This window comes from Bos taurus, chromosome 4 (genome assembly GCF_002263795.3).
Source record: "Bos taurus isolate L1 Dominette 01449 registration number 42190680 breed Hereford chromosome 4, ARS-UCD2.0, whole genome shotgun sequence".
Lineage (NCBI taxonomy): Eukaryota > Metazoa > Chordata > Mammalia > Artiodactyla > Bovidae > Bos > Bos taurus.
The window spans coordinates 91,499,248-91,521,137 of NC_037331.1; the positions used below are offsets into that span (position 1 = coordinate 91,499,248).

General features: G+C 44.8%; 1 protein-coding gene across 3 annotated transcripts in view; it reads right to left on the reverse strand.

The window, feature by feature from the left end:
• The window catches only part of GRM8 (glutamate metabotropic receptor 8), an 848,835-nt gene extending 828,138 nt beyond the window's left edge, over positions 1 to 20,697 (reverse strand). For 2 of the 3 annotated variants that reach the window (XM_015470567.3, XM_059885684.1), the window contains exons 1-2: positions 20,611 to 20,697; positions 10,376 to 11,198 (exon numbers count right to left, since the gene is read on the reverse strand). In XM_015470567.3, the coding sequence (XP_015326053.1) occupies positions 10,376 to 10,885 (510 nt within the window). In that variant the 5' untranslated portion in view covers positions 10,886 to 11,198; positions 20,611 to 20,697. Of the gene's footprint in view, positions 1 to 10,375; positions 11,199 to 20,610 lie in introns of those variants that run through there. The other variant, NM_001206117.2, reaches the window with a different exon arrangement.
• Between the last annotated feature and the right edge of the window lie 1,193 nt (positions 20,698 to 21,890).

Here is a 21,890-nt window from a genome sequence, read left to right on the forward strand (position 1 = left end):
GTCTCCCACACTGCAGGCTGATTCTTTACCCCCTGAGCCACAGCGGAAGCCCAAATTGATGTTATACCTGGATCCCTTCCCAACCCACCAGCCTGGTACTCATTATATGTTTAAAATATATAAATATTGTGCTAAGTCACTTCAGTTGTCTCTGACTCTCTGCGACCCCATGGACCATAGCCTTCCAGGGTCCTCTGTCCATAGGATTTTCCAGGAAAGAATACTGGAGTGGGTTGCCATGCCCTCCTCCAGGGGATCTTTCCAACCCAAAAATGGAGCCCTCATCCTCTATATCTCCTGCATTGGCAGGCAGGTTCTTTACCACTAGTGCCACCTAGGAAGCCCAACAGGAAGATTACACGTATATTTTTGTTATTAAGAGTGCTTAGACATAGGGAGAGTCTCTTAATACAGCTGAAAGAGATGTCTCTGTCTTTTGCCAGAGAACGCTTTCTATCAATTTAATGGGTAAATAAGCCCTTTCTCCCCACTGTTGGGAAAGGAGGGCCTCTTGTGACCCTCTATTGATTAAGACTGCTGTGGAATGTTATTTGCAATCTCATCGCATAATGGAAATCAGGAGGTAGCTGTCATGGTTTCTGAAGACAAATTGCTGGTAGCTGAGTCAAACCATAGCCTCTTTTCGTCTCTTACTGTTCTCAATTCCTTGTTAATGTGTACCTCACAGTCTAGGCTTCTTAAATCGGTCTGCTCCACTGTCATAGGTAGTAAAAATGAGGAAACGTGGTCATCTAAGTGACCCTGCTCTAGGAACCGTGTTCAAGAGGCCATTCCACTGATCAGGACTCCTGAGCCATGCATTATTTAATAAGGAACACAACTTCCAAAAGGGCACATAATTAAAAATAGATCCATACAGCAGCTGCTGTGATTATGACCAATAGGAACAGAAATTCAACCAGGCATGAGTCAAAAGAATAAAAGGCCGCTACCAGACAGAACATTGTTCAACCTCATTTTTGTCTTGTGTACTTTGACTTGCTAAGTCAGCCAGCAAGCGATTTGCAGGGAGCAGAGGTTCTCAAAGCGTGATCGGCAAAACGGCAGCATCAGCATCACCTGGGAACCACTGGAAATACCAGGTCTCAGACCCCAACCCAGACTTTCTGACTCAGAAGCTCTGCCAGGGGCTCAGCTATGCTGCTTTCACAAGCCCTCTGGGTGATTCAGATGCAGACTAAAGTTTCAGAGCTACTGGGCAGGAGCCAGGGGCAGCCCCCAGAGGTGAAGTTTCCCCAGAAGGTACAACCTTTGGCTGTTTTATAGCTTTCTAGCTAGCTTCTGAAGAGTCTGGGAAGAAACCTGTCCTGAAACCAAATAAAAGCACTGCCACCTTCAATTTGGCTGTATGCTAAAACTTCTCTTTAAAAAAAAAAACAAGTCTCTAAATGTCTTTAAAAAACTAACCACTGCGATCTTCGGGGTGAAAGAGTTAACAGAAGAGCATAGGCCTTTCCTTGCACAAATTTATTTATCTACATAGTCGGTAAAGAATCTCCCTGCAATGCAGGAAACCTGCGTTCAATTCCTAGGTCAGGAAGATCCCCTGGAAAAGGAAATGGCAACCCACTCCAGTATTCTTATCTGGAGAATCCCAAGGACATAGGAGCCTGGTGGGCTACAGTCCATGGGGTCGAAAGTTGGACATGACTTAGCAACAAAACCACCACCACCACATATACCCTGACTTGTTCTAGAAAGGCTTTTCAGACAACTTCTTATGCAAAAAAAAAGAAAAAAATGCATAGTACTGTCACAATTCTCTTGGAAAAACTCACTACTTTCCAAACAACCTCGTTATTATTTACTTAAATTTTTAATTTTGGCTGTGCTGGGTCTTCATTGCCATGCAGCCTTTTTCTCTAGTTGCGGTATGCAGGCTTCTCACTGCGGTGGCTTCTCTTGTTACAGAGCACAGGCTCTAAGGTGTGTGGGCTGTAGTTGTTGGCTCCGAGGCTCTAGAGCTCAGACTCAAGAGCTGTGGCACCGGGGCTTAGTTGCTTTGTGACATGTGGGATCTTCCCCAACCAGGGATCAAACCCATGTCTCCTGCATTGACAGGTAGATTCTTTGCCACTGAGCCACCAGGGAAGCCCTTATTTACTTTTAACTGAATGAAAGATTCTTTAAATTCTATAGGCTTGTTTTATAGCTTTCTAGCTATCTTCTGAAGAGTCTGGGAAGAAACCTGTCCTGAAACAATTTTCAAAAGTTTCACACACATGATTTCATGTAATCCCATAATAATCCTTCTTTCCCCTACTCCTTTATTGCCCCTCTCCTCTTCCCTCTCCTCACTCACGCATGTGTGCATGCTAAGTTGCTTCAGTCATATCCAACTCTTTGCAACCCTATGGACAATAACCAGCCAGGCTCCTCTGTCGAAGGGTTTCTCCAGGCAAGGATACAAGTGCATTGCCATGCCCTCTTCCAGGGGATCTTCCCAACCCAGGGATCAAACCCGCATCTCTTTATGTCTCCTGCATTGGCAAGCATGTTCTTTACCACTAGCGCCACCTGGGGAGCCCGTCCTCACTCACAATCACTAGTTAAAACAATTTTTTTTTTTTTTTTGGCTGCACCATGGTTGGCATTTGGGATCTTAATTTCCTGACCAAGGATCAAACCCAGGCCCCCTGAAGTGGAAACTTGGAGTGTTAACCACTGAACTGCCAGGGAAGTCCCTGCCTTATTAAACACTGAAAAGACAGGCATTAATCACTGTCAGGTCTTAAGATATCTTCAATATTCACTTTAAGATGTTAAAACTTTTGAGGCTAGAAAAAGGGAAAGTAAGAAACATTTAATTTAAATTCACCAAGTTTAAAATCTGCTCCACCCAACAAGTCATGATGCTGCTTTAACGGTCTGAGCACACAACCACAACACTAACACTGGTTCTAAGTTACTCAACGTCATAAAGAGCCATGGTCTGTGATGCGGGCCTATGTTATGTCAGTCTAACTTATAGCAAAGTGTTTTGGGGGAATTCGTTAATTCAGCCCCTCTGTTGGTCCAAGAAGGGGCACTATGACATCAAAATTCACTTGAGAGCTAACAGTGCTCAGGCATCTAACAATGCCTCTGGCATTGTTTTTACTTTTTTTTTTTTAAATGATTAAGTGACCTTAAGAAATCAAAGTCAAATAACTTAAAGGATTTATTGAATAAATGATGCTCTATTCATATAATTAAAGTTTTATAGCTCTCAGTCCTGGACAAATAACAGAATCACCTGGTGATTATAATATACCAAAGCCAGGGCTCCACCCCAGTTTTGTTGGTCTTCTGTAGGATTTGGGCTTTTTAAAAAACTATCCAGGTGATGGTAACATGCAGCCAGGGTTGAGAATTACTGAGGTGAATCTATACTAACCAATATGGAAATCTCTCCCAGTCACATTGTTACATGAAAAAAAAAAAAAAAAATGTCATAAGGCATATCTGTTAATAAAATTCTATGTATGTAACTTTACTGAGAGATATATGTATTTGAATATAGCTTCTTTCCATTTTACACTATTTACTTATTCATTGCTTGGACTTTCAAAATGAGAATGTACTCATGTCTTTCACTTAATTTTTAATTTTAAAAATCTGTTTGGAGAAAACATGCATTGGTAGGAAAATGAGGCAGCACAAGAAAATATAGGAATTCCCCAAATATACCATCTCTCCTTCTTTCTCCTCCTTTCCCTCCTTTTGCTCCTTTTTCTCAAACAGTACAAAAGTACAACACAAAAAATCCCATATCTGTTCTATGTACCCAACACCTATTATTTCCAATATCTGGAATTGGGGTGAGGGAGGTGGAAGTGGGTGGAGAGATATGGTTCATTCATTCATTCAGCAAACATTTATTGGGTTTCCAGATAGGTCCATACTAGGTATGGGAAATACAACCACAAATAAGACATATATGCCCTATGCTTATCATGGATATCATCCTGCCCTCATGGAGCTTTGTTACATGTAACAGAGAAACTTAATGTAGTGGAGAGAAGTGAGAAAAGACTTGCCCAAGTGGAAGTAGACCTTCATCATGGAAGTAATGACGGCCATGAGAGCTTTAAGAAGAGTGGCATGACCACATCTGGACATTTATGTATCCCCATTGCTGCGAGTCGTGTCAGTGGCAACAGGCAGTGCCCATTTTCCCCCATCACACACCCACTTAGAGGCACTAAGAACACCCGTCATCTCTCATCTGAAGTGAATAGGCTCTTTACAAAACTCAATTAGAGCTTGCCACAGAAGCAAAGGATTGGCTGAGGAGTATATCTTTCAATTTTCCATTATCTATTTGCCATCAAATAAGATTTAACATAAAATGTTGCCTCCTGCTGAGTTTATTGATTGGGCTCATTTTTCTGTCCATCTAACTAGATAAGCCTGGATAGGCAGATTTACCTGTTCAGAGTTTAGAGTTAAGAAAGCCCATTGTAAGCAATAAATAACTTGCAAAATGCTTGGCTTTATGGGAGCGGTTGCTGCAATTAGTGGAGTCTCTTGGAAGAAAATACATCTTTGTAAACACAGAAGGGTTGGCGAGCACATCTAGGGCAATGGGATGCTTCACTGTACTTCACCAACTTAACATGAAGGTCAATTTTAGCCATTTAGAGCCAGGACGCTTCCACACAGGGAGAAATTATCTAGCCCACAAGTGGATTTCTATTCAAAAGTCCCATTTGATTACTTTGGAAAGCATACACTATAGACTAACCTCCCATCCTTCAATAGTCGAAAATTAACTCTAGGTAAAGTTCACCAGAAAAACAGGAGAAAGAGAATTACATCTGACACTGTCCTTTCTTAACCTCGATGCATCTATGTGGACATTAACATGCATTACCTCCAAGCACCAATGTGCTATTTTTAACTTAGAATGTTCAATCTTTGCCCAAAGTAAGACATGATTAGTGTTTTGAGGAGCAGATTTGCTCTAATTTAAAGGAGAGGGGTGGAAATTTCTAGAAAAGGAAAAAAATCCCAGCTCTTTATAAAACATATGCAAATTCCTCGAAACTGCTTTATAAAACAAATTTAAATGATGGGCTCCCTGGCCAACATACCCAAAAGACCCTCTCGTTCTTTTTAATTCTTTTCAAACTACACAATCTCTATCTGAGAGTTGGACTCCTCTTTTCTTTGGTCTCTCTGCAACGCAGGAGCCACTGAAATGGCAGATCTGCTTTCATGCAGGTTGGAGCAGTTCCGAGTTTTCTGAGTTTGCCACTTTGCAGTTATCCTAATCGATCCTACTATTATCTACAAATATTAACATTGCTGTTGTTTTTGTTCAATTGCTCAGTCATGTCCAACTCTTTGCAGCCTCATGGACTGCAGCATGCCAGGCTTCCCTGTCCTCCACTATCTCCTGGAGTCTGCCCAAGTTCATGTCCATTTGAAGAGGAAAAGTTAAAATTTTACATAACCTCCTGCTCCTTCTGCCTCTGTAACTCAGCTTGCTCCTTGCAAAGTCTGGATCACGTAGGTTTCAGAAAATGGGGACTCACAATACTAGGAACTGGAGCTTATCTCACTCACCCTTGTCCTGCTCTTTGCAATCACCCAGCCTCTGCAAACCCACAAACCTGCTTAATCATGCCTCAGTTCTGTTCAGTTCAGTCACTCAGTCATGTCCGACTCTTTGCAATCCCATGATTTGCAGCACGCCAGGCCTCCCTGTCTATCACCAACTCCCAGAGTTCACTCAGACTCACATCCATCAAGTCAGTGATGCCATCCAGCCATCTCATCCTCTGTCGTCCCCTTCTCCTCCTGCCCCCAATCCCTCCCAGCATCAGTCTTTTCCAATGAGTCAACTCTTCGCATGAGGTGGCCAAAGTACTGGAGTTTCAGCTTTAGCATCATTCCTTCCAAAGAAATCCCAGGGCTGATCTTCAGAATGGACTGGTTGGATCTCCTTGCCAATGTATAAAAACTATGTAACCCCTTTGTTCAGGGCTCAGAGCTTGGAGTGTTAACTCCTCCAACAGCTGAGCTAATAAGCCAGAGTTCTCCAACTCTCCCAGTGTGGTGCTTGGTTTCTCAATTACTGGTTTCTGCAACACTTTGAGTCAGTGTTGCCATCAACCATCTCATTCTCTGTAGTCCTCTTCTTCTCCTGCCCTCAATCTTTCCCAGCACTTGGTTAGACATAAAACAGTCACCGAGGTGACTGCTCTGCCCCTCTGTTAACCCAAATATGACGTGTGTACAGTGTGTGTGCTAAGGCCGTGTGTAGCGCTTCTAAAAAGTTCAGATCATTAACGTTCTGTCTGTGACTCTCAAACTTGTTTTCACTCCCAGTGCTCCTGAGAAACAGGAGACAGTGCAATCAGTAAAAATGGTTCTCAGGCGGGAGTTGGCAGGCTTGCACTCACTGGGTCCTGTCACAGGAAAAGCCTCTGAGGTAGTTCTGACCGCTGATACCCCATCCCCCGGGCAGGAGGAGACAGTACACGCCCCTTGACCCGGGTAGACAATCACTGGTTTAGTGTGGCATTCAGTGCCCCAGGGGCGGGGCCACAGGGCAGCTTCTGCCCGTCCCCCTCACCAGTAGAGTCTGGCTCCACTCCCTGTCCAATTCACCTCTTAAGTTAAAGGACTGATTTTTTCATTTGCCCCTGAGCTTTGACAGGAAGAGAAACAAAGGGCAACATTCCTTCACTCTAGAAAGGAGCAGGACCAGCTGTATTCCAGGGCAGAGGAGATGCAGAGGTGCATGGTGGTGGGCTGCCGGCATGCTCAGTCATGTCCCACTTTCTGTGACCACACAGACTGCAGCCCACCAGGCTCTTCTGTCCATGGGATTTCCCAGGCAAGAATCCTGGAGTGGGTAGCCATTTCCTTCTCCAGGAGATCTTCCCCACCAAGGGATGGAACTCGTGTCTCTTGAGTCTCCCGCCCACTGTTCTCCACCCCCAAAAGTGCTGTCTCTGGGGGGCTAAATGAACCTCCCTCCGTGTCTGAATTCCCTTTACAAAGATACACCATTTCATCAAACCACAATTCGTGATCCCACGAAAAACAGAATCTTCCTCTGACTTAAACAGACATGCTATATGCAGATGGCATATACCTCCTTTCCTGAAACAAGACTGCAGTTAGGAGAACACAGAGGGACATGAAGCCAGGAAAGACTGCCAAGGTAGGTCAGACTGAAGGAAGAGGAAGCTGGGGGTGCCCGAAGGACTTTGTCTCCTTCACAACGTAGCCCAGGCAGATACTACGTGGCTTTACCCGGACTCTCCATAAAAAAGAGAACTGAGACATTCGGAGTTACTTCTTATTTCAGCCCAGATATTTTCTATATAATTTTAAACAGATTCTAAAAAACCCAACTAAGGCTTATTGTTGAGCAGGACAGTGATAAATTCGTTAATCAAGACCTTGTTTACATCCCTCACGGTCAGGGTTAATCGTTTGTGGGTTTCCAAACCAAGATGCTCAACCTTCTGTAACTCCATTAATTCAGGAATAAGTGGCACAATGTTGATATCCAGGAGTTTTTTTTAGATACTGTGGGTCATATGCTGTTCTGGAGGGTCCCAAGCTCCATAAAATTGTCCTAAATGTTTAATTTTATTCACAGTCACAGCATTTGGTTAATCAAAGTATTAATCTTTCAAAAGGAAGTATAAGCCCTTCCCCAATGCATTAATTTGCCAATCATTCCTTTGATAACTATTCTAATATTTCATGTCAGTCCTAGCATACATGTTTAAACAGAATATATTTTCACACATAAAGTGAAACATTTTCTATTCCAAAAGTGACCATCATCATTTCATAATTAATATCAGTGTGGAGCGCTGGCTGGAGGTCTCATATAAATCATCAAAATAAATGAAAATGGCACAATGATGAAACTGCAATTATCAATTCAGTCACGTGATTCCAGGGTCAGCTAGAAGACAGGCTGATCACTTACATCTTCTCACTTGCTTATAAAAGACAAATTTTTCAAGCCCCAGTTATTTGGTTAAAAAATATATCTGCTTCCAGATATTAAATGCTCACTCTGGACCAGCATACTGGTCTTAGTTATGACACCTAGCATAACCCCACTCCACTACTCTTGCCTGGGAAATCCCATGGATGGAAGAGCCTAGTAGGCTACAGTCCATGGGGTTGCGAAGAGTCGGACAGGACTGAGGGACTTCACTTTCACTTTTCACTTTCATGCATTGGAGAAGGAAATGGCAACCCACTCCAGTGTTCTTGCCTAGAGAATCCCAGAGACAGGGGAGCCTGGTGGGCTGCCGTCTATGGGGTCGCACAGAGTCGGACACGACTGACGCGACTTAGCAGCATAACCAAGATCTCCTCCTGGCTAAAAGGCAGGAATGGCAGCCCCTTCATCTGCTGATGGATGGTTTCCAGAATTGGCCTACAGTACTGGACTCTGCCCAGAGTCAATGGTAGTTCTCCCACCTGGCTGAATAAGGTCCCTCAGAGTCACCCAAGAGGGTAAGGAGAGAATTGGCCTCTCAGTGAGAGAAGAACAAAGCAGAGAGAAGCCAGGTCTAGAATGCATTAAAACAAAACCTGCCCTTTGGGTGGCCCGAAGTTTCCTTTGGCAGCCCAAGCAGACAAAGGACAGTCAGGTCCTGGTGGAATCCTTCACCTGCATTTTCTCATTAAATAATCCAACAGACTAACACAGGTAAGGGGTTACCTTGGCTCCAGGTAAGGGGTCAGTTGGCCCAAAAGAAGTTGCTAACAACTTTATCCAGTTTCCTTTGAAAGTTTCCAGAGATGGAGAACTAGAGCACCTTTGGCCACCTATTTCAATTTGGCATCCTTCTTGCCAAGGAGGCTCTTCCTAATGTCTGGCTCAAATATCTCAGGCATTCCCTGATGCCTTTGTGTGACTCTTCAGTACTCCTTAGATACAGAGCACTTCTGCTCAGCAGCATCCTCATTTGAGAAAATTTCATCAATCCGAAAATAGTCATTAAGCTGTCTCTTACCATTCTCTCCTCTAAACTAAGGGAATTCATACAGAAGCTAGGGGGATGTTGTAGACATGAACCAGACTAGATGTCCAAGACAGCTTCCAAACCAGAAAGACTTTGATTTGAACACTTCTATTTTTTTTTTAAGTTTTCCATCACTTTGTTCATTTTCGTCATTATATCTGTCATCTATCCGACTTCTCCATATTCTTTTAATATTTTTAAATCTAATACACACAGAAACAGTTTCTCATAATATTAAATGAAGACTCATTAATTCAGAATAAGTTGGAAAAGTCATGTCCCACTAAGTAAAAAAATCAGAGTGAAAAATATTTTCAGTTTTTAAAATGTTGCCTATTACCAAAGACTACATAACAAATATTAATAAATAAAATGAGAATGTTAATGAAAAATAAGTTACAATAACTTTATGGGACTTTATGCCTTCAAACTATTGTTTCATATTTATATTCTTTTGCCAATTTTATCTGATATGTAAATGCAATCTGTAGGTAATAGATCATCCTAAACCAAAACGTTTCACATTATCCTGCTAAATCTGAGCTTTTAATGCAATAAGAATTGTCTGAATTAATGAGATGCTGCTCCATTGTAGCTAGAATAAACCTGACAACTTCATGGCCATCTTCTAGTCCAGAGTGTCACTCCCATCTACACATTAGTGATAAATACAATTTCATCACACAGCAACTTTTGTCATAACAGAGCATCCCACATTAAGGAGGTTTCACCAAGTAAATTATCTTATACCTCAAATACCATAGAAACGTTTGATCTGATAAATGAGCTAAAAATTCATTAGACTCTCAAAAACTACTTGCTTTGCTTTAAAATCAGCCCAGTTATGTACACACTGCTATATTTAAATGGATAACCAACAAAAACTTATTGTATAGTACATGGAACTCTGCTCAACGTTATGTGCCAGCCTGGATGGGAGAGGGGACTAGGGGAGAAAGGGTACATGTATATGTACGGCTGAACCCCTTCAATGTTCACCTGAAACTACCACAATATTGTTAACGGACTATACCCCAATACAAAATGCTTTCAGTGTTAAATAAAAATTAAATTAAAAGAGAATATCACAAGATACTGAGGATTCAACATGTCATGGGAATTATCACCTGTTTGTTCAGAAAAAAAAAAGTCACAATCAATCCAATTAATTGCTTTAAAAACGTGGAACCAAATCAACACTTGTAGAAACCTAGACACAAACTCCTCTCTTTGGGGAAACTGTGGCCCTGAAAGAGTCTATGAGCATCTTTACTGGGTTCACTTTCTTCTTAAACCTGCAGCTGGAATTAGGACTACTTATTGTCTTTTCACAATGGTCAGAATTGTCTAGTGCCTTTACCTACCTTAAAAAGTCTTAAAATGTTAGCCACCATGATGGACACGGAGCTCGCGGCAGCACCGATAACACCAGAAATCTTGTCAGGCTTGGTGAAAATGGGCGGATCTCCATTAGCACATTTCACATCGGAAGCATCCTTCTCTATCAAAGCCTGCACAAACGTTAGGGACTGCTCCAAAGCATAGGTGTCCCTGGAGCAGGTGTCGAGGATCCGGACACCCAGAGTGATATTGGAGAGGAGATCAGGGTCCTTATTAATCTGGTCAATTGCATAAAGCATGGCCTCCAATCTGTGGATCCCCTTCTCTTTCTTCAGCTCCCCACAAGGCACCCCTCTCTCTCCCTTTGCATGGACAGGAAAGAGACCTCCCAAAATGATGTCCCCATCCACTCGAATGGAATGGGCATACTCTTGGCTGTGAGTTCTTTGCATCATCGTGAGGATCCAGTAGAACTTGGCTGTCAGGAGAAAGAAACAAGGGCAAGAGGCTGATCGCTTTCCCTCGCATACCATTTTCTCCACGGGCGGTGTTGCAATCCAATACCCAAAGTTTATTCTTGCCACAGAAGAAGGGGGACCACCTGAGGCTGCACCTTCTGGAGGCTACCATCAGGGCCCATGGGGAAAAGGCTCTGTGGGTTTCAGCAAGTGTTCTTGATTTGAATGTCACAGTGAATTTCCATCAGACCCCAAGGTTCTATTTTATTTCCACATAAAGTCAACTTGCCTGGAATGATGCAAAAATCAGAGAAACAGCTGAGGTTCTGATGTTGGGATGAGGTCACCAATTCACGTCCTTGAAGTCAGCCCTGTAGCAGAATTATTCCTGGAGGGCAGAAGGAAGAAAAGAAAGGGTTCCATTCAATGGGCCTACATTTTTCATTTCTTAAGCCCTGTTTGCACCGACCTCTTTTTTTGTTGTTTCATTTTCACTATTCAGTAAGAAACTAATTCCTTCTGTCCCCTTATGATTCTGAACACCTGGCTGCACTGCATCTAAACAGAGATGGATGACACTTTTGGAGCAAGAGAAACAGAAAAGTTATCAGTAACTAGGTTGACTCTTCCAAATCAGAAAGTACTTTTATTTACCATTTTATTTCAACAAATCCAGTTTCCAGGAAGGTAAAAATCCTGTGATTGATGGTATTATTTCTTTTCAAATCTGTTTTTGCTTTTTACAGCTGTCTGAATTTAGCATTTAAATTTTGTCCACAAAATCAGAATGAACGGCTATTTTCTGTGATGTATTCAACAAGCCAGTTATCTGTTAATGACATTTTTTGGTGCCTCGGATTTCCCAAGGGAAAAAGTGATTATTCAATCACAAAAAAAAAAAAGAGAGAGAGAGAGAAAATCCACCCAAGGAGCCCAAAATGTGTAAGTTTTAGAGCTTGTGAAAAGATTAAACATAGAATGTCAGCGATTTCATGTAAATTATCTTATTGTTCTCTGGTAATAAAAAATGACATGAAAATCAAACATATAGGGTGGGTTATGTGTGAAAAATATTCCTATCACCTTTGTCTGTTTCCCATTAATTTGTCAGAATGGAAGCAATCGGTATGCTCGCAGTTCTGAAGTAAACACTCCTTGATCCTAGAATCACTATGACCAAATCAGAGCTGGAGATGAACTAGAGTTTCTCAATTTTGTCTGACTCAGTGAGAAAAACAGTCATTTCATCAAGATGAGAAATAACCAAGAGTGAAAACAACTACAAGCAAATCTGGTAGAAGTTTATTCTAAGACCTTCACTCTTAAATAATTCCATGAGATTTTTTTCAAAGGACTTTAGTGGAGGTTTAACTGAAAATGGGAACTGACTTCATGGAAGGGAATTTGATGTTTGAAATGTACATGCAATTAACAGGGTAAACACACCAACATATTTTGCTAGAATGGGTAATCTAATGTTCATTTCTAACCTACTTATACAAACAAATTTGAAACCTGAAATGTGGATAATTCTCCTCTACCCTAGTCAACCAACATCTGGTTGTATTTTCCATTCACTTGTTCAATTTCCAGTTCATAAAATTTTCATCCTGTCCTCACTATCCCAAAGGAGAGGATGGTGCCTCCCTAGAGAACAACTGAACATATGTCCAAAACCCTTCAGAGAAGGCTGCACTTTTTTCAATTTCAGATGAAGAGAGGGGACTCGTCAGAGCCCACTGCCTGGAATTTCAGAGTACACACCTGGAACACACTCAGAAATACAGCCAATGACCCAGTCTGTGGAGACAGTTCTTGTCTGCCCATGATAAGCATTTCTGGACTCTTGACACTTGCCAAGCTCTGGATTTTCCCAATTCTGCCCCAAAATACTTAGTCCTTTTCTGTTTTTTCTCACCACTTGTCAGATGTTCTATCACATGTGATTTTCCTAGCAGCTGCTTGTCCCACAGAAAATCTGATTTGGCAACAGCCTGACCTCAGGCATTCCACAAGAGGAAAACACTTAGAAAGTCAAGTTGACTTTCTGGATGACGCCATTGAAGTGATGGACCATAAATTACACCAACCACCCATTAAGAGAAGGAGTATTGTGTTTTACAGTTTCACAAGGAAGACCAGTTAGAAGACAATAAAACTTTAACTCTGACCACTAATTCAGGGCTTGAGACCAAGTCCACAGGGCTGGGCTGACCCTGAGTGTATCCTTTCTGGCAGAGCACAGAATGAATGGATACTCAAAGAAGAGATGATGAAGGGGAAAAGGGAATGTGCTGTTCTTCAATGACCAGCCTTTCTTCGTTACTCCAAGCCACCTCCCAAGTACTTAAAACACTTCAGAGAATAAATGGTTATCAATTATAGGTGACCATAAACACAGTTCATCTGTTAATTACAAGTCATCCTTACCTCTGCCACTCACATAACACTAACCTAGTTCCCCTTGCTGTACAGCCCTGGAAATAGTAAAATTGAGTTTCTTTTAAAGGTATGCATCCCATAGGTCTGTTTAGAGCTTTAAGTTAAGGAAAAGTTGGGGAGCGAGTAACAGAGAGACAAAAATTAGTTTTGTTTAGTGGATGTGTGTGTAAGTCCTTCAGGCGTGTCCAACTCTTTTCGACCCCATGGACTGTTGCCAGCCAGGCTCCTCTGTCCATGGAATTCTCCAGGCAAGAATACTGGGGTGGGTAGCCATTCCCTTCTCCAGGGGATCTTCCCAACCCAGGGATTGAACCCAGGTTTCCCACACTGTGGGCAGAATCTTTACCGTCTTAGCCACCAGGGAAGCCCTTGTTTACTGGATGAATGCTCTTAAATGGAAAATGAGAAGTTCTATTTTGGTTGTTATTTATTGGGCAGTTTACTTGTATTTTTGCTTAAGTTTCCTCCTTTGCAACATAGAATTAATGGCACATAACCTCTCTGAAGCTCAGTTTCTGGTCTGTAAAGGGGTGTCAGAACCCGCCACATGGCACAGGTTATGTGCTGGCCAAGGTAAGATCTCAGTAAACAGGACCTATCATTGCTAATTTAGTCTGTGGTTCATTTTCCACTGAAGCAGAGCAACTGTTTCCATATTTGCCCAGTTGGTGAGGCTGTAACTGAAAATTTCCGTCACTTTTAAAAGTAAAATCAGAGCTACTCATAAAATATTGAAATACAGCAGTTATTTCAAAATCTGATACATTGTCATAAGAATCAGACTCCTGATGGCTAGAAGGCTTAGTTTTCCTTTTAAATTCTAAGGGAAAATATATTTGAAAGTTTGTGGAAAACGACATAAATCTGGTGGCATCGTATAATCTTGCATTGCCTAATCTTGCTCTTGGGCAATTCTTGGGAGCTTTCATCTAAACTCATCCTAGTCAGAGTCAATGAATTTTAATGAAATAATGACCTTTTTGTGCTACCGAGCCAAATAGCTCTACTTCAGGTTCTGGGCTTGATTTAAAATCAGGTTTTCTCTGAAACTGACCTTCCTCTAGGGCTCGATACAAACCAGCCTGAGCTGATGGACTTCTTCAAAGAGGTGTGAGGTCCACACTACTGAAAACATCCTCTGAGAGGAGCTTCTAAGCCCTCAGAAGGGCCTTCCAGGAGGCTTACCCATTAAATGCCCATGCAGCCCTGTTCATTACCTCCCAGCCAGTCCTAAGTACATCGTATATGGGTACCCTGCAGATCGTTAGCACTTCCATTAGCCAACGCATTGGCCCAAGTCTGCTGGGGAGCAGGCCCCCTGATCTGAGTCTGTGGCTCCAGCTGTTTCCTGAAAGTATGGACAACTCCTCCAGGGCCAAGACCGTGAATTCTGCTTCTTTTTATTTTCTAGGTACCTTCTCAGTGCATGCTTACTAAATTACTTCAGTCATCTCCAACTCTTTGCAACCCTATAGACTGTAGCCTGCCAGGCTCCTCTGTCCATGGGATTCTGCAGGCAAAGAATACTGGGGTGGGCTGCCATTTCTTCCTCCAGGGGATATTCCCAGCCCTGGGATTGAACCCACGTCTCTTATGTCTCCTGCACTGGCAGGTGGGTTCTTTACCACTAGCACAACCCAGGAAGCCCTACCTTCTCTGTATCAAAGACTCACCTAACAGAGTATCCATTGAATTTTCGTACACCAAGCTCTTACGTAAATGAGAGGGAAAAAAGGCTCAAAGAGGTTGAAGATGGCCCAAAGACCTGAATGGCACCACAGGCAAAGTCCTCCAGGGCGGGGGGGTCCTGCCCTTTGAGGAAACCCCGCAGAGCTGCAGAGATTGACTGGGACAGCACAAGGAGAAGGCGCTGCCCCTCCACTGAAGTCTTTCAGAAACAGGCACAGCTTTGTTGACCAGCTCTTTAAGAAAAACAATGCACTCATTAGGAGGGGTTACTGGGGACATTTCCAGGGCAGGGTGATTTCTGAATCTTTCAAAGGACTGAGAATATCAAATGCAGTTTGTCCAAACGCCTGGGCTTCAAATCAGGTTTCCCAGGCAGCCTGATAACAGTGAGAACAAAACCACCAAGCCTTGTGGTGGGGGGTTAGTGAGGAGTCGGTGGGGGGGGATCTATCAGGAGCTGTCACCAGGTCACCAGGTCTTCCTCCAGCACTTGGCTAGTGCTTTTGAGACATGACAGGATAAAATCCTTACAGGAACAGAAATAGCCAAGGATTGTAATCATTTTCTCATAAAAAGGCCAAACAGCCTCCCTCTGCTGGATTCTATTCAGCTCTTTAACAAAAAGGTTAAACCAAATATTGTCATCAATTCACAAAATTGCAAATTTGGCAGTTTCTCCCCATACTTGCAGCCCTTTTTCGGCTGCTGTAGAAAATGCATCAGATTTGTTTGTCACCTCCTCTGCCACCATAGGTGTGCACAGCCCTGGAATTCTGGTTGGGGCAGAGTGAGGATGGGCTAGACAGAGCCTTCCCTGGTAAGAGAGTCCCAGATTTGGATCCTTGTCTGACAATCCCTGGCTGGTGACACTCAACATGTCACGTCACCTCTATGTGCTTCCATTTCCTCATCTGTGAGATGAGTGAGATGGACCATATAATCTCTAAGGTGTCTTCCAGCTTCCCGTTCTGAGGTTCTATTATTTAATAATAAAGGAATATGAGATTATGCTCAAAACACCAGAGCAAGGCTTTGCCAACAGAACACAATAACTGATTTTGTTTGCAAGCTGAGTGGCTTTTTCCCATCAGTAAAAGAGGATTGTGAAAGCTCTTCTCTAGGAGCAGGCCCCACATTAAGAAAATCTGATACAAGAGAAGCTCAACTGACTAAACAGATAAATTAGAAGGTGATTATTTGCATTACAAAAGAATTCACCACGGGTTTCCTTTAAATAGCTAAATCCCCCCATGCATCTAAAATGCAATCTGATTTAGTAGAATTCAATTTGTGCCATTTTTTTTTATTTTTAATAACACAGCCATTGCATAAAAAGACCACATTTAAAGTAATGAGAAGCCACTTTTATAATATGTGTCATATAAGGAGAGGGGAAGGGGTGAAACCAACATTTATTGAGTGCTACAATGTGCCTGCAACCCACTCCAGTATTCTTGCCTGGGAAATCCCAGGGACAGAGGAGCCTGGTAGGCTACAGTCCATGGGATCGCAAAGAGTCAGACACAACTGACCGACTGAACAACAAACACAACACGCCTGGACCCTCGCACATGTTATCTCACTTCCACTGCACGATACTCCCAATGAGGTTGGTGTCACAGCCTCCACTGGGGATGTAAGGAATCTAAAAACAGAAGGATTATACGAATATGTCTAAAATCTTGGGCACGAATTCACATAGACTGATTGTACCTTCTTTCCCTTACCTCACACTCTTGGGTGCAGCAGACCATGATGGATGGCCAGCTGACCTTGATTTGAAGGTTTGAACTGTGAGTGTGGCATCCTAGGGTCTGAGAAGTGCCCCCAGCACTCACTCCACTCACTCCACGGCACAGGGTAAGTCACTAACCTGGGACCAGTTTGTTTCTAAACTGAGGGATGATTTCTGGCCACCTCCCAGGGTTTTGAAGTCAAATGATACAATGTATATCAAAGTACTTCATAAACTGCCAAGTGCTATAAGAATGCACAGGGACACTATTCTTTAACAATTGGTCCTACAATTCAAATAGTTTACTGATATGTTGTGCTTAGAAGACTTGGAAGACCTGAAGAAAAAACACTTTTCCATCATACACAGGGCTGGTCAGACCTTAATAAGTCATGTGTCCAATGAATCAAAAGAAAACTGGAAAGAAGGACATAAGAGGAAAGTCAGTGGAGATCAACATCTGGCTGGAGAGCTGAAGTTCATGGACACTTGGAGCATCCAAGAGGGTTATTCTGGAGAAAGTGGTGACAAGATATTCTTCTGTAGGGAGAAGAGGACAAGAGGAAGCCTTCCTAAGTTGTATGCAGGATATGATGCAGAGCTTCTACCACTAAGGCTTTTACCACAGATACACCTTTACCTGGAAAAGTATGTGCCCAGTAATTTGCACACACTCCTCTTTAGCCTCTTCTACATCTTCCCACTTCTGCACGCCTGCTCCCTCCTCCCCCAGACCTGGATCTTCCCTCCGTCAGTGCTGATGTGTGTGTTCTGCAGGTCAAAATCTTAAGACTTGGTTCTCTTGTTACTTTGGCCCTCCCCGGGCAAGGAGCAAATTCATCAACAGGGATCAAAACCTGAAGATGCATTACTTGTCACCCCCAACTGGAACATCTGCATTTTATAACACTGTTTCCAGGAGATCCACAATTTCTTTACCAAAGAAATGTCTCTAATAGTGATTAGGACTGACATTGTAACAAGTCAAAGTGGGGAGTGACCCTGAGTCTGGAGCCTCTCAAATCCCTCCCACAGCAATGCCCACCACTTGGAAGGCAGGTCCTGGGAGAAGAATGCACCGTGCTCAAGGTCCTCAGTCAGGGAGTGAGTTATCACAACTTGAATTCAAGTACTAAGTAGAAATGAAAATCAAAGAACTCTCTGAGCTAAGAAAGAAAAGAGGAAGAAGGGGAGAGGGGAAAGCAGGAAAGGAAGGGAGAAAGGGCGGGAGGAGGAAAGAAAAAAAAGAAAGGGAGGGAGGGAGGGAAGAAGGAGGGAACGGAAAAAGATAGTTCAAATCTAAATTTCTAAATCTAAATCCAAACCTAAATTTAGCAAACAGAACTCCACCCACCTTGGGATGGAAACATTATAATCCAGCTGATTCTCCATTTATATCCATTTCTCCCAGAACATCATGGGGTGACCGTGCCCCCACCAGAGCAAACTACATGAGTGAGTCTGGTGATGTCCAGTCAGGTCCTGTCAAGAAAACATCAGCAATTACCTGAACCTTAAAACACCAGCCTATTCAACAGGCATGGAGATGTGGCCAGATCTTTGTTGTGGGTCCAGTTAAGAGATAAGTCCATGCAACCATTTCTTTTTAAGATATTGGGACAGCACAACCCCACCCCCCAGATGAAAGCAAAGTCCTCTTTCTGTTGGGCATCCTAACTACAGGAGGAAGAGGACAAGAAGGAAGTTGGAGGGGGAGAAAATCGTTGCTACCCTGTGCACATGTGTACAGTGTCCTGTGTCTCATGCCCTGAAGATAGTGGAACGGTTCTTCCACAATGATTGGCATGAGATGTTGCCAGTGTGAATGTCAGCGGGTTGTTGCTGCACAAATACCAATGAAACAAGCCCCACAGCAGCTGCAACCTGCCCAGCCAACTCTGAAAAGAACACATCTCTCCAGACCTCTAACTTTCTCCCGCACTCACTGGAGCTCAACTCTTCCTTTTATTATTCCTTTTGGCATTAGATGTTTTTAGAATTATTCAAGTAGTAATAATTTGTAAAAGGAGCAGGAGGGCAGAACTAGTTAGCACCAACCAAATAGAACAAATGAAGCCTAAATAACAGTAAAGAGCTGTGTTCTCAGCATCTTTTTCTTTAGTCTAGATAAATCCTCTGCTGGGAGCCTCCTCTTATCTATTCCTCCCCAGATCCCTGGTTTAAAAGCAAAAATGACAATTTCTTTGTCTTTATCCCAAGTATGATACAACCTGTAAGTTGACTCTGAAATGAGAAAACTGCATTTAAAAAAATCTTACTTCATTTTCCCTGATGGGTAAAGCTTTTCTCTTCAAAATCATCAAACTACATATTTTCAAGAACCAGGCACTGAATTTCATATAGCTGATTCTGTCTCTGACAGAGATCTTTCAGGGCATTAGTCACAAGCAAGTGACCGAGGTAAACTAAAGTGGTTTCTGTAGCCATTTGCAATTATTGACAAACAATTTCATAACGGAAAATGGAAATTACAGTCGAGTGCAATAAGCTGTTTATCCAAGATCTACCTGCTGGTGGCTCTTTTTCTCTCTTTTTTATTTTTTTTCTTTCAAGCGAAACAGCAGCTATCATCGAACTCATTTCTCCCGTTTAAGATGTGTCTTAGTATCTCCACCACCAACCCGGTTTTCCAGTTCGTCTCTTGGCAGAATTTGTATTCAAGCGCGGTGGTGGCCGAGACGGTAGCTTATTCTTGGGTGTTTGCGAGACTCCAACGCCGTCAGGTCTATGGGAAGGGATCACCCCCAAATGGCAAATAGGGCATTTACTCCTTCTCGAGCAGGACTCGCTTCGGGGTCTGAGGGTTTGGGGCTTCTGCAGCTGGCGGGTGGGTCTGTTTTCATCCCCACCCTCCTAGGCGCTCACATACTCTCTGATCCTGGGCTCCGTAATTTGGGCCACCAGGGAAACAAGTCTTCAGGGCAGCCTGGATGGCGGGGGGTGTGGGGGGTGGGGTCTTGCGCAGTTGGGTGACTCGCACACCCTTCTGCATTTCATTTGCACCAAGAGAGCGAGTTCGACAGACGTTGGGGGTGGAAAAGAGGGGGTCTGTTATATTTTCACCAACTGTACGAACCTCAAGGGATCTCCAAGCTGTTTAGCTGAGCAGCTGGGCTTGCTCTCGGTGCGGCTCAGAGGATTCTCTACCTCTGCCTAGATACCAGCCCGCAGCCACTCACCCCACCCCCGCTCCCCTCTTGCCTGCCGCATCTTCCTTTTTCTTCTCAGTTCCTTCGACTGTTGAACCCAGGCTCCCGGTAGAGCCAGGGCCTTAGGAGAACTACCCTGTCCTCTGGCTTTCCCGCGCCGCCGGGGTATTGCGGCGCCGCCCCAGTCCCCCCGCGCGCCTGGGGAATTTAGGTTCCGCGCGCGACCGGGCAGGGAGCGCCTCCGCCCCCGCCGCACCTGGCACCCAGAGTACCCACGCCCCGCGCGGGTCGGTGCCAAACTGGGGCCACACTGGCCGCAGGTGCTTCGGGGGAGCTGCCCGGTGCCTCGCCTTTGCTTTTTAAACTCAAGATTCCTGAGACCATTCCTTCCGCCTTCCCGCCCCCCACCCCCCGCCGCCCCCACCCCCGCCGCCCCCCGCCATCCCCAGTAGGACACGGAACTCCGATGTTTTCCCGAAAGCTGAAAAAGGGGGGTCGGGGTGGGAGGGGGGGTGGGAATCCCAGTCTCACAGAGCTAACTCAGTGAATGCAAACTCGAGGCAGACGTATCCTATGTCGCGATGTGGGGTCCCGCGAACGCCTCAAGTACCCGGCTTCTCCCGCGACCCCTCATCTTTCCTAGATTCTGGTTAGATTCATCCAGCCCCACGCTCAAGAAGGCGGGGGGCTGGGGTTACCCCAACTCATCCTGGAAGCCTGTAACTTCGGAAATCCCTCCCGTTACATTCGCAGAACGGAGGTACCTCGTCATCTCGGCGGGGCAAGTCCGGATTCCTCCAGGAGTAGGTCCGGGAGGTCACCCGGGCAGGCAGTCCGAGGAAGAACGCTTTACAATCCTGCCGCCGCGCGCCCCATCCGAGCACTCTAGGTGCGCCTGCCCCTTCCCGTCACCCTTCAGTCTCCCATTCGCCGACTAAACTTTTGGGGGACCACATCTCCAAGCCTCAGGAGTTCCATGCTAAAGCCTTCCTCTTTTCCGAACCTCTTCACTGGAATGTAATCACGGGAAGATAAGAGGGGTGGCTGCCTTGTTCTTTGCAACGTAAAATCAACAGACACCCAATCAAGCTCCAATGCCCGGCCAGCCCCTCGCCCCCTGGTGCCCACTCTCCCTCACCTCCCCCCCATTCCCGTCACCTCCGCCCACTAGTTCTCTCCCAGATTCCGGGTGAGCAAGGCCATCTACTTGCACGCCAGAAAAGCAGATCACTAAAGTGATCTGAAAGAGACGGTGCACCTGCCTGGCCACTGGATGGTTTGGCGGAAGAAAACGTAAAGAGGAATTTAAACGGGGCAATTTTCTTTTTTTCCGCAAGCACAGCCTTTGGGGGGAGTTGCGGGGGGGGGGGGGGGGCTTTTTTTTTTTCTTCTTCCTGTGGTTGGGCACTTGCTTTCCTCTTTTCCTCCTTCCACTGCTCGGCGAGTCTTACCCTGCTCCCCGCAGAGGGCGCGGTGAGAAAGCCCGCTGGGGGCCCGCCGCTCCATGTCAGCGCCGCTGCCGCGCGAGGCGAGCACCGCGGCCGCACTTGTGGCTGGTCTCGGGGCTGAGGGGGCTGAGCTGGCCGTGCCGGCGCCAAGTCTCTTCCATGTGAATAACAAATACTCCCACCCGCGGCCGCGATTGGTCTGCGCGCCGCGCCTCCCGATCCTCCGCCTGCGGCCATTCACCCCGCGCGGCGCGCGGAGCCGCGGCCGGGATCGCGCCCGGGATCGCCAATCGCTTCGCGCCAACCAGTCACCCCGGGAAGCGGGAGGAGGAACTCCGAGGGGTGGGAGCCCCTGGATTTCGGTGTCTCAGAGCTGCCCGGGTGCGGGCAGGGAGAGGGTCACTCAGCCGGCGGATTCCCTCTCTGCGCTACATCATCTCAGTCCTCAGCGATGCGGGGAACAGAAATGTCAATAGTTCTGATTTTTAAAAATCACCCCATCCGCCCCGCCCCCAACAAAAAAGGGAGGACCCAAAGACGCGGGGCGGGGCAGGGGAGAAGGAGGATAGTGGCGGGGAGGGTAGGAAGAAGTGCGG